This window comes from Saccopteryx bilineata, chromosome 9 (genome assembly GCF_036850765.1).
Source record: "Saccopteryx bilineata isolate mSacBil1 chromosome 9, mSacBil1_pri_phased_curated, whole genome shotgun sequence".
Classification (NCBI taxonomy): Eukaryota; Metazoa; Chordata; class Mammalia; order Chiroptera; family Emballonuridae; genus Saccopteryx; species Saccopteryx bilineata.
Genome location: NC_089498.1, coordinates 30628553 through 30643987, shown reverse-complemented (window position 1 = coordinate 30643987; position 15435 = coordinate 30628553). Strand labels below are relative to the sequence as shown.

Sequence of the window (15435 nt, the reverse complement as noted above, 5' to 3'; positions counted from 1 at the left end):
CACATATCTTAGTTTAAAGTAAAAAAACAAAACGGGAACAAATACAATATTGAAAATAAAGAACAAGTAAATTTAAATCAACAAACTGACCAATATTTCAATGGGAACTATGCTCCTCTCACTGACCACCAATGAAAGAGGTACCCTTCCAGAAGTGCAGCGAGGGCTGGATAAATGGCCTCAGGGGGCCACATGTGGCCCGGGGCCGTAGTTTGGGGACCCCTGCACTACACAGTTCCCATAGCGATAGAAAAACTCACAAAAACTCTGCTATAATTTGCTTTATTTTACATATTTGAATGTGCTGTGAATTAAATCATACTTATAGAAACATTATATACAGTAATAGCTGCATACAATATGGTAAACTATATAATGAAAATATATCAACACTAATATTAAATGAAAAATATAGAAAAGTCAAAGTTCAAAAAAATTTGAGTACTATATAAACATTTCTTAAGTAACTATTTTTAAAAATACTTTTAACAAGTAAATATGAATTATATCTTTCATGCTCCATCATTAATTTTGACCAACTGACTATAGCATTCTACATACATAAGGTGAAACTAGTTTTTCTTGGTTCTGCAACTATCATTTTAAGGTACACTCTTCTATACCTGAGTATTAAAAGGCAACAATCTTTATAGTCTCATGCTCAGATTAGCCACAGGATGACAACCTGCCTCATTCCCCCAGCAGTCAGTAAACCTTAGCACCCTTATCACTTTAACACAAGATAAGGGAGAAGCTACTGAAGGCAGTGTCAGGGAATGGCAGCAAGCTGGAAACTTTTATCTCCTTCCCTAACTTACCCAACTGATGTAGAAAATAGAATATTAACTGTCTGTGCTGCGACTACAAGTGTAGCTTCTGAACATACTAATGGATCTACAGAATTAAAAAAAATTACAATATAACCATTAAAACATAAGTCAAGACCCTGGCCAGTGGCTCAGTGGATAAAACATCAGCCCAACATATGGATGTCCTGAGTTCAATTCCTGGTCAGGGCACAAGGAGAAGTGATCATTTGCTTCTCTCCCTCTCCCTCTCCCCTTTTTTGTTTTCTTCCCCTCCCGCAGCCAGTGGCTCGACTGGTTCAAGGGTGGCCCCAGGCACTGAGGATAGCTTCCTTGGTCTGAGCACATCAGCCTCAGGTGCTAAAAATAGCTCAATACTTGAGCATCTGCCACAGACAGGGTCACTGAGTGAATCCTGATCAGGGCGCATGCGGGAGTCTGTCTCTCTATCTACCCTCCTCTCACCTAAAAACAAAAGAAAACGAAACACAAATAAAACAGAAAAAACAAGTCAATAGTTATCAAGAACAATTAATAATGCCAATTGTACATTTCAAAACTCCTCTACATTGTACATTTCCAAAACTTCTCTAAAACCTAATTTTTCATTGTGAATATAGTAATTAAAGCTAGTATCTAATTTATATGTATTGGACTTAAAGCCCTGTGATTTTGCTCCTCCCTCAATGTATTAACAATTTGGATCTAAAGCCTGATATTCTCTAAGACCCCTTCTTCCCTCCCAGGCTGTCACTCCCAAAACCTTCCTACAAATATTGAGTGACTTATGACCTATGCAACTTATGACCATTTGACTTTACGACCACAATCGCAAGCTACGACTGCCCACGTCTGGCAGCGCAAGTGTTGCCCAGCTGGGCATACGACAGTGCAGACCAGCTTCTGGCAGCACTACCATCTCTGCTTCCGGCAGCAATACCATCTTCGTGTGCACCATTTCAACTGTTATCCCAGACTCGGTACAGCAATTTGTGTTTTGTGTCTTGGATATTTTTCATCAAACCCCTCCCAAGATGTCTACCAAGAGGAAATTGTCTTTGCAAATATTAAACCAGTTGTACTGGTAATGCAGTGTTTTACTTAAACCTGACAAATGTAAAAATAAGAAAACAAAATGTGTAGAGATGATACAAATGGCATAAAATGAACAAAGAAAATTATGATATATAACAATGAAAGAAAATTATGATAAAATAAGACTTAAAAAATTTTATAACATCATTTCACAGTACTGTACATATAGCCTACTCAACTTACGACCAAATTGTGTTATGACCGGTCTGTCAGAACCAATCGTGGTCGTAAGCCGAGCACTAGCTGTATGTGCAAGTGCATTGTCATGAGAACTCCAGGGCGCTCTCCCGCTTTCTCCAGAATGGTGTTCATCACTCCAGGGACAGCCTACAGCCCTTACACCTCTGCCAGAGTGTCAAGTGCCCTCTTGCCCTGCTGCCCACATCAGAGTTGCTGTAGGGGTTGGTCCAACGTCAGAAGGATGAATGCTAAAAGCACAAGTGGAGATGCTGCATTTCTATATACAACCTCCAGCTTAAGCTTGAAGTGCATTTTCCCATGAAAAGCAACATTCAGAGGATATTATGTCATATTTTCATTGCTATATAGGCTTTTGTAGACTGGTCTGAAATACCAACTGCTTTAATAATCCTATGAGAAGATGTTTTACAGATACCTTTTAGATCTTGCCTTTACAAGTCTTTCCCGTTGAAAGAGAAAGACATCAATAATTGGATTAAAATAATTAAATCAATGAAATAAGCAAAAAGGCAAAGTTAGACCACATTATAAACTATAGGTACCTTTCTTATTTCTGTATCATGTGCTATCCATCGAATTACTGCCTCAAATACATATCTTTCATTGCCAACGTTTAATTTCTCAAGAGAAATCACTTCTTTCAGCTTCTGAGGACTCAGTTCTAGGAATTCTTCTGTGCTGCTGACATCACGGAAGTGGGTCTCCAGGTACTCCGTGGCCAGGTAATGAACGTGGTGCAGGCAGTAATGAAGTGCGAAGTCACGGATCCCGATGCAGTTCTCGGCAGCAATGCAGCCTTCTAAAAACTCGCAGCACAGAGTTTTAAGATCCGTCAGTAGGAGCAGGTCTGCTGCCTGTACAACATCTTGGATGGTATCTTCGTTTAGCCGGATCTATAAGAATATCATAAATATTTTATATTGAAATGTATATATTTAAAACCCAAACCACAAATCTATTAGGCTGAGCCACATGAAAGCTCCATTTTTGTAGGTCAAAGATGATCAGATACTGAAAATTTCATATGGTTTAATACAGTACTTTTTTCAAGAAGAGTTTGAGGGCCCCAGGGAACCCCGGAACAACATAAGCAGGGTGTGGCTGATTAACTTGTCCTACCACGTCCCTTGCTTTACCAGCGTTAACTACCAACAGCTCTTTAAGGTGAACTATCAGTTGCTCACTACTATACTTAATTTAGAGAAAAACCTTAAGTGAGTCAAAGATCAGGAAATTGAAAGTTCTGTATTCTATGGCAAACTGAAGGTGATTTCTTCAAATAGTAGCACCAGAACTGTAGAAAATCTTTCCTCCAATATATTAAATTCACTCCTTTGCCAAATGGTACGCCACACAGAATGCAAACCCTCTGGAGAAAGGGGGCATGCGCCACCTCAGAAGCCTCACCTGAATCCCAAACATTGTATCCGGCTTGGCGCAACAGATACAATATGGCCCCAAAGCTGCTTTCTGGAAAGAATCCCTAATAGAAGAGTTCAAAAATCATACTGAACATGTACTTTAATTTTATTCAGTTTTCTGATTAATGCTTCTCCACCCACTTAACAGTTTTTCCATTCAACAGTAAGGTGATGTAAAGAAACAGGCCTCTAAGATATTGCCATGATCACAAGTGGTCCAGACTCTCCCAAGAACGGGTACGCATCCTCCATTTGGAAATGTGAAGGGGAGATTTCAGAGTAGAGCACAGCAAAAAACGTTTTACTACACTTTACACACTGTGTACCACAGATACAAAAAAAGAATGTGTAACTGCCAATCACCTTAGACAACGAGCAACAAAAGTGGAAAGTGCACGGAGTGAGCTACAAGTACACAGAAACTCCCCATTTACACAACACATTAAATTTAGCCCCACGACACCAGAGAGCTGTAGACTACTCAAATGTAGGCATGTTAAAAAAAAAATCCGTCTCAACAAAACTAAACAGCCAAATCAGGAGTTTGTTATAACTTACCTTGTAACTATGGTTTTAAAAATCACAATTAATGTAAATTGAGAACAGAACTTGTAAATAAAGTTTTAAGTTTCAAATTTAAGCCTTAACATGAATAAGATCTTCTTTGCTTATAACTTGTCATAACTGCTGCTGAACTGATTTTACAAGTTAGATAAGAGGTTGATTCTAAGCCCAGTTTTGTGATGCTACAGTTATCTCCAGTATTTTAAAGGCTGTCCCAAAATTAGTTTAAATCCATTTATTTTTAACAATTCTACAACACACAACATAACATCCACACATCCACCACTTAGTGTTTAGAGAAAAGGAGATGACATCATGAAACTAAACCAAAAACTTGAAAAAGAATGACAATTACTGTGTTTGACTCTAGAGAGAATGAATATATTTAGAGAAAGTAAGCAGCACACTCAGAATACTTAGAAACATGTAGGAGACAGAGCTTTAGACAAAGGAAAAGTAACATAAGATGAAGAAGGAATAAAGAAGAGAGTAAGAAACAAGCTCTCAAACCGAGTCAAGATAAAAGCATTCTCACTAACTTCTTCCTGTTAAAAACGAAACAAAAAAAATGAGCTCTGGTTCACACCTAAGATGTTTTTTATGAGTCATCATGCTATACTTTAAATCACATAATAGTAGGTGGGCGCTGGAAGAGAGCAAAGGAAAGGAAAGAAGTCTAATCACTTATCTCTGTCCTCCCAGGTTTCATTAAGTCATCAGAAACATAAGTGGGTAGAGGAAGTAGAGAAATCAGAAAGAATGAATTGGGGGTGGCCTGACCAGGCGGTAGCGCAGTGGATAGAGCGTCAGACTGGGATGCAGAGGACCCAGGTTGAAACCCTGAGGTCACCAGCTTGAGCGCAGGCTCATCTGGTTTGAGCAAAGCTCACCAGCTTGGACCCAAGGTCACTGGCTCAAGCAAGGGGTCACTCGATCTGCTGAAGGCCCGCGGTCAAGGCACATATGGGAAAGAAATCAATGAACTAAGGTGTTGCAACAAAATACTGATGATTGATGGTTCTCATCTCTCTCTGTTCCTGTCTGTCTGTCCCTACCTATCCCTCTCTCTGACTCTCTCTCTCTTTGTCTCTGTAAAAAAAAAAAAAAAAAAAAAAAGGCCTTGGCCAGTTGGCTCAGTGGTAGAGCATCGGCCTGGCGTGCAGGAGTCCCAGGTTTGATTCCTGGCCAGGGCACACAGGAGAAGCACCCATCAGCTTCTCCACCCTTTCCCATCCCCTTTCTCTCTATCCCTTTCCTCCCCTCCTGCAGCCAAGGCTCCACTGGAGCAAAGTTGGCCCGGGCGCTGAGGATGGCTCTGTGGCCTCTGCCTCAGGCGCTAGAATGGCTCTGATTGCAGCAGAGCAACGCCCCAAGATGGGCAGAGCATTGCCCCCTGGTGGGCATGCCGGGTGGATCCTGGTCGAGCGCATGCGGGAGTCTGTCTAACTGCCTCCCCGTTTCCAGCTTCGGAAAAATGCAAAAAAAAAAAAGAAAAATTGGGGGTGGTTCAGGGATGTCGGTCCTGCTCAGGCAACAGGTCCAAGGCGTCACGAATACCATGCAGGTGCCTGCCATTTGTGCGAGTCTAGAACGCACTATTTCTACCAAAGAACTGTCCCGTGCCCAAGGAAGGCTCCCATTTCTAAGCTATGAAGACAGACTGAATTCTTCAATGAAATGGGTAAAAAGCAAAATTGAAATTAAGATTTAAAAACAAAAGGACAGCAGTGAAGGGAGCATCCCGTGTTCTTCACATCTCACTGCTGGAAGGTGGAGCTCTGGATGGTAAACTCAAAATCGGGGACTGGGTAAAATCTTACTTCATCTCCTTTCTGTAAGAGCAGAGCCCCAAAAGAATGCGTCTGGGCGCCATGAGCAGCAGGCGGTACTGGTAAAGCACACTGACAGAAGATGAAGATGAAGTGTTACGTGGTCACAGATTGATGAAGGGAGACCCTCACCCTGAGCTTGAGAAGCTTCAACTTAGTCTTCCTTCCTTTGTGTCTCATACCTGCCCACTGAAGATGTAATCCAGGATCTCTCTCATAACCATTACCGATATCCCTTCAAGTTCAATCTTATAGGTTGATCCATCATCTTTTGGAGGATTATAGTTTAACTTTGTCCTAAGAAAGGGAAAAAAATGTAAAATTTCTATGAAAGAACAAATAGGTATAAAGAGTAATGCACTAAATACTCTATATAAAGTATATGAAAATTATCAGCATATAAACCCTGCCTAGAAAACTCAATTTGTTCACTGCAGATCAATACATATTTTACGACTTTTCACACCTAAACATTTGTTCTAGGATTCAGACTGCTACTTCTTAAAGAAACCAGACAGACAACCAAAGAACTAAGATACATGTGAACAAGGATCGCTACTTCACCTAGGGAACCCCAGGTGTTTCACCTTATCTTTCCATGTATTTAATTATCCAATTATTTTCAAAAATGTAACAGGAAACCCACAAATCTCTCACCCAAAACAAAAGCTATAACCCTCACAATAACATGCTTCTAACCCAATTTATTCATTAAATATATAATGTATAGAAACTTCTTATTGTATCCATGACACATATATTATAAGTGAATAAATGTATACAGATAATAAGTTTCTTAAATTTTATAAAAGGGTTTCATGCTGTCTAATCTTTTGGGGCTCCCCCTCATTTAACATTATACTGCTAAGTCATTTATACTGCCACATATCACACTGGCACTTTGTTCTTTCTGCGGGATAACAGTCCACCTTCCTGGGCTTCTAGGCCATTTCCAGGTTTTTGGTATTGCGAATAGTATTGCTATGACTGTTCTTGTACATGTCTCTTTTTGTATTAGGCAAGTCAAATTTCCCTTGGCTGTACCCTTGGGAATAGAATTATGCTAAATTATTCTCCAAAGTATGAGATAATGCTAAATAAATTACTCTCCAAAGTAGTTAGAGCAGTTTACAGCCTCATCTGGTATGCATAAGAGTATCTGTGGACACACAAACTCTACAACATTTAAATCTGTCATATTCCTAAATTCTGCCAATCTAGTAAGAGAAATACGGTCTCCATTGGGTTGTGATCCGTGTTTCCCTCATGATCCAGGTGCTGAACATCTCTTTGTATGTTTGTGGTCACAAGTTTTCTCTTCTGTGAAACGTGTTCAGTTCAAGTTTCTTCTTCAGTTTTTTTTTTTTTGTTGTTGTTTTTTTTTACAGAGACAGAGAGAGAGTCAGAGAGAGGGATAGACAGGGACAGACACACAGGAACAGAGAGAGATGAGAAGCATCAATCATCAGTTTTTTGTTGTGACACCTTAGTTGTCCATTGATTGCTTTCTAATATGTGCCTTGACAGTGGGCCTTCAACAGACCGAAATATCAATAATTATTTTTAGCCAGTGACCTTGGGTCCAAGCTGGTGAGCTTTTGCTCAAACCAGGTGAGCCTGCACTCAAGCTGGTGACCTCGGGGTCTCGAACCTGGGTCCTCTGCATCCCAGTCCGATGCTCTATCTACTGCGCCACCGCCTGGTCAGGCTCTTCTTCAGTTTTTTATTCAGTTCACTGCCTTCCTCACATTGAGGTGGAGAAGTTATTACATTCTTGATATTAATCTCTTGGGAAACTTGATACTTCTCTGAAGGTGATGAAGAATTTGAAGAACAATTTTTCATGGTCAATGCCTTCTGAGTCTTGTTTAAGAACTGGTACTTTAACCAAGGTCTAAAACGGGTCCCCAAACTACGGCCCGTGGGCCACATGCGGCCCTCTAAGGCCATTTCTCCGGCCCCCGCCGCACTTCTCAAAGGGGCACCTCTTTCATTGGTGGTCAGTAAGAGAAGCATAGTTCCCATTGAAACACTGGTCAGGCCTGACCTGTGGTGGTGCAGTGGATAAAGCGTTGACCTGGAAATGCTGAGGTCACCGGTTCAAAACCCTGGGCTTGCCTGGTCAAGGCACATATGGGAGTTGATGCTTCCAGGTCCTCCCCCCTTCTCTCTCTCTCTCTCTGTCTCTCCCTCTCCTCTCTAAAATGAATAAATAAAAAAACGGAAAAAAAAATCAAAGAAGAAATACTGGTCAGTTTGTTGATTTAAATTTACTTGTTCTTTATTTAAATATTGTATTTGTTCCCATTTTGTTTTTTTACTTTAAAATAAGATATGTGCAATGTGCATAGGGATTTATTCATAGTTTTTTTTATAGTCCGGCCCTCCAACGGTCTGAGGGACAGTGAACTGGCCCCCTGTGTAAAAAGTTTGGGGACCCCTGGTCTAAAAGATAGTTCTAATTTAGCAGAGGAAAGCTAAGACACAGCCTTAATTGCACTTAAGACACTCCCTCCCCTGCCCAAAGCATCGGAATTGGTAATATGGGAAACCTGTGGAAGGAGGGGAGGCATAAAAGATGAGCTTAAAATAGAAGAATGGGTTGACAAAGTCTGAAGACACAATTGAATTCCCAGATCCTTCTTCCACACATATACACAACTCTCCCACACAGGTTAGTAAGGCTCTCCGCCACTCCAATGGATGGTAAGTGATTTATATTCTGAAGCACAAAACTGAGGGTGGGTCTATGGGCAGGGCAGTATCAGTCACATTTAAGGGTAGGTATACTGTATGAAATACTGAGCGTTTAGGCTGACCAGGTGGTGGCGCAATGGATAGAGCGTCGGACTGGGAAGCGGAGGACCCAGGTTTGAAACCCCAAGGTTGCCAGCTTGAGCGCAGGCTCATCTGGTTTGAGCAAGGCTCACCAGCTTGAATCCAAGGTTGCTGGCTCGAGCAAGGGGTCACTCACTCTGCTGTAGCCCCTGGTCAAGGCATATATGAGAAAGCAATCAATGAACAACTAAGGTGCCGCAATGAAGAACTGATGCTTCTCATCTCCCCCCCCTCGTCTGTCTGTCCCTATCTTCTGTCCCTCTTTCTGTCTCTGTCACACACACACACAGAAGAAGAAACACTGAGTGTTTACATACTGAGTGCTAAAATTATCAGTCTTTTTTTCTCAATTCTGCTCCTAAATTGCTGAAAGCCAGTCCTATATCCTCCAAGCAAAAAACCTGGAAGACGCTTTTGGAGGATTTGATTAGCCCAAAAGCACAGACCTCAAGATATGGACATAGATCTGCCCCAAGAAAATGATCTAGCTTGATTATGCAATAGTGAAACTCATAGTCAATAACCTAACCTGGCCCTGGCCGGTTGGCTCAGTGGTAGAGCGTCAGCCTGGCATGCAGAAGTCCCGAGTTCGATTCCTGGCCAGGGCTCACAGGAGCAGCGCCCATCTGCTTCTCCACCCCTCCCCCTCCTTCCTCTCTGTCTCTCTCTTCCCCTCCCGCAGCCAAGGCTCCATTGGAGCAAAAGATGGCCCAGGCGCTGGGGATGGCTCCTTGGCCTCTGCCCCAGGCGCTAGAGTGGCTCTGGTCGCGACAGAGCGACGCCCCGATGGGCAGAGCATCGCCCCCTGGTGGGCATGCCGGGTGGATCCCGGTTGGGCTCATGCAGGAGTCTGACTGCCTCCCCGTTTCCAGCTTCGGAAAAATCCAAAAAAAAAAAAAAAAAAAAAAGATGTATAAATTTCACAGAAAAGAAAGCAAAAAGACAAATGTAGAAAGTAGGAAGACAAGTTAAGAAAATGGAAAGATCAGTCCAGAAGGCTGAACATCTGAAAAACAAGGATGCCTCTGCGAAAGAGAATATTCTTAAGTGCTCATAACAGAGGGTGAAGTGGTCCCTTTCCGAGGCATATCATCATAATACTTCAGAATAATGAAAACAAAAAAATTCTTCTAAGCTGCAAGAAAGAGAAACAGGTTACACAGAAGAGAATAGGAATGAGAATGGCTTCACACTTCTAAATAGAAGATAACTAGCAATGGGGAAATCAAAATTCTGAACAAAAATATCTCCTAGATTTTTTTATAACCAGACAAACTATCAATCAAATGTAAGCATAGAATAGACATTTTCAGCTATACATGGTCTCATGTAACCTTTCTCAGAACGATTTTGGAAAATGTGCCCCAACAAACAAGGCAGTGCATCAAGAAAGAGAACGATCCTGAATATTAAGGAGGGAACAATGAAGTACAGTGTTAGAATAACAGCTATGTACCAGTAGAAGAAAGCCAGTAGATTCTCGTGCCAGTAGAAGACCTTGGAAGACCTTGAAGATGAAACTGATGTAACAATCTAAAGGTATAAAGAGGATATTCAGACAACTTTGTTTTCTCCCTATAGTTCATATCTGCTATTCTTGCCTCTGGAGTTTCTATTGAACTAATAGTTTTACTCAAAAGGTATTTCATTTCTTCTTGCTGAACCCCAGCTTTATCTATATGCGTGACACTTCATTAAAAGTGCAAAATATTTTTCAGTCAATTCTCAATGAGAGAAAAATAGTATAAGTGGCATGAATAATACCCAACACATTAATCCTTAGCTCTGAAGTATATCACATGCTATTTTTGGTAGCAGACATGTCTTCTAATGTTTTACTTGGGATGCCATGGCTATTTGTATTTTTAAGTCACTGTGATGGTTCTCAACATGCTGATTCTCAGATCCAACTTCACCCTTTTTGCATGCTCTGTGAAAATGGATCTGAGCCTTTTAAAATAATTATCCTTTTGTCAACTGGCATAATGCTAAGGTTTTCAGTAGAGGGCGCTAGGAAGACAGTGCGGGGAAAGAGTTCTGCTTCCTGGCTCTCGTACAGCAGCTCAGTGGGCTCCTCCACCACCACCTGCACTTCCACATCAGGCTCCCCGAGCGCACAGCTGCCAGCAGCACCCTGACGTTCCCCCAGAATCTCTTTCAGGAAGTTTGTAGAAGAAGGTTTCTGGGGAGATCCTCTCCATGAACAGCTTTCCCAGGCACCTTAAAGGACAGATTCCGGAGGGCTGATTTAAAGCAAGTCCCACCAGTGTGGCTTCTCTGCCACACAGCGAGCCTGAGCTGTGTGTGCCCTGTCCAATACAGTCTAGAGCTCAGCCTTGGGGTTGATGGCTGCTTATATCAGTGATTCCTATATTTTTTAGAGATTTCTATACTTATTATTAGGCAATCCTTCATACTCCAATCTCCTATCATGCGTAATAATTCTTTTTTTTTTTTTACATTTACTTATTGAGCCTGGCCTGTGGTGGCCCAGTGGATCAAGTGTTGACCTGGAACGCTGAGGTCGTCATTTGAAACCCTGGGTTTGCCTGGTGAAGGCACATACGACAAGCAACCAATGAACAGCTAGAGTGAGGCAATTATGAATTGATACTTCTCACTACCCACTCTTTCCCCATAAAATCAATAAATAAAATCTTATTAAAAAATCTTATATTGCCTCAGGAAAGCACAGCACTATTGTGTGTCTATTAGGTGCCATGGAGAACTTCCCCCTTAGGTCAGAGCGTTAAGAGCTCCTGGTTTTGCTCCCCATAAGCTCTCTTTGAAATGACCTAAATAATACTTTATATTAAACTTTCTTTGTTCAGGTTACTGTGTGGTTTAAAGGCTCCAAAACAAGTTCAGATAGAGGGGCCTCAACCTAGAATTAGAGTTGTTCTATTTTAAAGTAAATCATGTTCAACAAGAGTGGGTGGTGCCTCCGCGTGGGCTGTGGCCGTGGTGGGAGGAGGGCAGCCCCGGCTGGCAGGCAACGTGGTTACAAGGAGACCGTTCATTGTTGCCCCTTTTGATTTTTGAACATGTGACTGGATTGGTTTGTTTTTTAAAGATAACTATACTGTCATATGTTTTTATAATGGTAAAGGATCCCTTTTAAAAAAGAGTAGTTTTCTCTCAGTGGGTATAAGACCATGGCTAAGAGAACAGAAAAAGAGGCTCTTTTAATATGACCATTTCAAACTTCTATAAAATCCGATCCTTTTCAAAGTCCATGAAAAATAAATCACTGTACAAAGTCTCTAAACATATGAAGGTAAATTATAAAGCTTTATCTTAATTGTGGCTTAAATTCAGACTGTTGCAGCTACTCTCAAACTTTCCCATTGTTGTATGCTGCCTTTGACCTCTGCACTGATACCTTCTGTGCACATCTGATTCCCATCCATCTGCTAAAGACTAGGGGGGATTAAGGACAACGACTCCCACACAATTGAAAGTCTGTGTATGACTTTTCATTCCCCTAAAACCTAACTAGTAATAGACTATTGTTGACAGGAAGCCTTACAAGTAACAAACAGTTGATTAACACATATCTTGTATATAATATCCCATTATATACATATATTCGCCTAAGAAAATCACAAGGAAAAGAAAATACATTTACAGTACTAAATATCTTTTTTTTACAGAGACAGAGAGAGGGACAGATAGGGACAGACAGACAGGAACGGAGAGATGAGAAGCATCAATCATTAGTTTTCATTGCGCGTTGCAACACCTTGGTTGTTCATTGATTGCTTTCTCAAATGTGTCTTGACCGTGGGCCTTCAGCAGACGGAGTAACCTCTTGCTCGAGCCAGCGACCTTGGGTCCAAGCTGGTGAGCTTTGCTCAAACTAGATGAGCCCGCGCTCAAGCTGGCGACCTTGGGGTCTCGAACCTGGGTCCTCTGCATCCCAGTCCGATGCTGTATTCACTGCGCCCACCACCTGGTCAAGCAGTACTAGATGTCTTTACTTAAATAAATCCACATGTGAGTGGACCTGTGCAGTTCAAACCTGTGTTGCTCAAGGGTCAACTGCAATCCAAACACCAGTTCCATAAAAAGGTTTTCTACATCACTCCATCACGCCACAGGATGCGCTTTCACCCTCACCTCCCTGCAGGGAAGCAGAATTTCTCCTGCTATCAATTTCCCAGCACTTGACATTATGGGTTCACCATTTTTTATTGTACTATTTATGTAAATACTGCCTTTCCTACCTCCTTTACGAAACTAAGTTCCTTGAGGCCAAGAACTGTAACCCTACAACCTATTCTGGCAGTTTACAAAGAACAGATGCTCAATAATTACCTATAAAGTAAGTTGTTTTTTATAAGATTTTTAAAAAATTTATTCATTTTAGAGAGTAGAGAGAGGGAGAGGGAGAGAGAGAGAGAGAATGGGGAGGAGCAGGAAGCATCAACTCCCGTATGTGCCTTGACCAGGCAAGCCCAGGGTTTTGAACCAGCGAACTCAGCATTCTAAGTTGATGCTTTATCCACTGCACCACCACAGGTCAGTAAAGTAAGTTTTTGAATTTACAGTACTCTTAAAATATTTCAAGTGTTGCCCTGGCCGGTTGGCTCAGCAGTAGAGTGTCGGCCTAGCGTGCAGAGGACCCGGGTTCGATTCCTGGCCAGGGCACACAGGAGAAGCGCCCATTTGCTTCTCCACCCTTCCCCGCGCCTTCCTCTCTGTTTCTCTCTTCCCCTCCCGCAGCCAAGGCTCCATTGGAGCAAAGATGGCCCGGGCACTGGGGATGGCTCTGTGGCCTCTGCCCCAGGCGCTAGAGTGGCTCTGGTCGCAACATGGCAACGCCCAGGATGGGCAGAGCATCGCCCCCTGGTGGGCAGAGCGTTGCCCCTGGTGGGCGTGCCGGGTGGACCCCGGTCGGGCGCATGCGGGAGTCTGTCTGTCTCTCCCTGTTTCCAGCTTCAGAAAAATGCAAAAAAAAAAAAAAAAAAATTTAAAGTGTTGTTACATGAGAGTTTTCCTCTGCACGAGCTCAGGTACAGTGAGGCAGAACTGGACTTAGTATGAGGAAGAGCTTTCTAATAACTTCAACTCTCCAACACAGAAAGGACTGAGGCACAGGCTTCTCAAACTGTAGCATTCATACGACTCTTCAGGATCTTGTCAAATGCAGGTTCTGGTTCAGAAGGTCTGTGGCTGGGGCCTGAGTGTCAGCATTTGTAACAAGCTCTCAGATGACACAGAAGCTGCTGGTCTACATAACACCGAGAAGCAAGGAGCTAATCAATGCTTCTCCAATCATCCATGAGGTGTCTTGTAATTCTAATCCATCCCAGATGACTATTTTGAAAGTAGCTAAGAGAGCAGACTTTACGAGTTCTCACCACAAGAAAACAAAAGTTGAAACGTTGTATGGTGATGGATGTTAACTTACTGTGATAATTTCATAATATATACAAATATCAAGTCATTATGTTGTACACCTGAAACTAATATAATGTTGTATGTCAATTATACCTCAATAAAAAGGAATTATAATAAAAATGAAAAAAGACATAAGCTGCCCAAAAGCAAAGCATCAAACCTGGGCCTGAACTATGTGACAAGTTCCCTTGCAGGACATGAAGACAGGTGAGGGTGGCTTTCGCTTGCTGCAAGTCACCCTAGAAGGGATCAATCTCAAGTTCATACATAACCAGGTTTTCTTTCTTTTGTTTTTTATCTTAATTCTTTAAAAAAGACTTTATTTACTCATTTTACAAAGAAGAAAGAGAGAGAGAGAGAGAGAAGGAGGAGAGGAGCAGGAAGCCTCAACTCCCCTACGTGCCTTGACCATGCAAGCCTAGGGTTTCGAACCAGCAACCTCAGCGTTCCAGGTTGACACTTTATTCACTTCACTACCACAGGCCAGGCAACAACCTGGTTTTCAGAGAACTGAATCGAGTTAAAAACTGTATTACAAAAAAAAGAAAAATGCAATACAGTTCATGGCATCTTCCTCCTGGAGGAATTTGTTCCTGAAATAAAGAAGTGGTGAGTCACAAGTCCAAGATACAAATGGCCCACGAAATCTGCTACTCTGTCTTGTATGTGGCTGCAGTTCGTAGCAGTGAGGAAGATCCAGAAGAAGAAAGACACAGGAATAAAAAGACACAATACAGGCTCTAATAATTATATTAGATTCAACAGATGTAAAATTACTGTCAAATTGCTACCAGAGTTCTAAATTTTTACTCTTGATGTGTGTACGTACATGAACAGGTTAACAATTCACAGACTCCCTGTCTGCAGGTGATGTTTTAGTAGGCTGGGTGATCTGTCAAGAATATAGTGAAAGTTGGTCTTTAGTCCTTGCTAATCTTAGAAGGTAAGAGTCACTCCCATCTATATTGTGAAAGCCTCTTGGTTCATACCTATAGTCATTCAGAGTTACTTCCTCCATTTCTTAGATAGTCAACATCCCTTTCTTGTTTAGGAAGCTCATAAACTTGTTTTATATTCCTTTGTCTTCACTTTGCCCCAACTACATCTCCATATCGGATATGCCAGTGGTCGGCAAACTCATTAGTCAACAGAGCCAAATATCAACAGTACAATGATTGAAAGTCAAATGTTTTAAACTTAAACTATATAGGTAGGTACATTCCCTATCGAGGTAGCGCCCGCATGTGGTATTTTGTGGAAGAGCCACACTCAAGGGCC

The 15435-nt window shown here is 41.8% G+C and overlaps 1 protein-coding gene and 1 non-coding gene across 2 annotated transcripts in view; both read right to left on the bottom strand.

Annotated features, from left to right (window-relative positions):
• GAN (gigaxonin) overlaps positions 1 to 15435 on the bottom strand; it is a 78249-nt gene that overhangs the window by 31809 nt on the left and 31005 nt on the right. Inside the window, exons 2-3 of the mRNA XM_066243841.1 lie at positions 6099 to 6213; positions 2645 to 2995 (exon numbers count right to left, since the gene is read on the bottom strand). Coding sequence (XP_066099938.1) covers positions 2645 to 2995; positions 6099 to 6213 — 466 coding nt within the window. The remainder of the gene's footprint in view (positions 1 to 2644; positions 2996 to 6098; positions 6214 to 15435) is intronic.
• On the bottom strand, positions 11424 to 11551 carry LOC136313797 (small nucleolar RNA SNORA25). Its single transcript, XR_010727230.1, has one exon. It is a non-coding gene; the product is annotated as a small nucleolar RNA SNORA25 (small nucleolar RNA).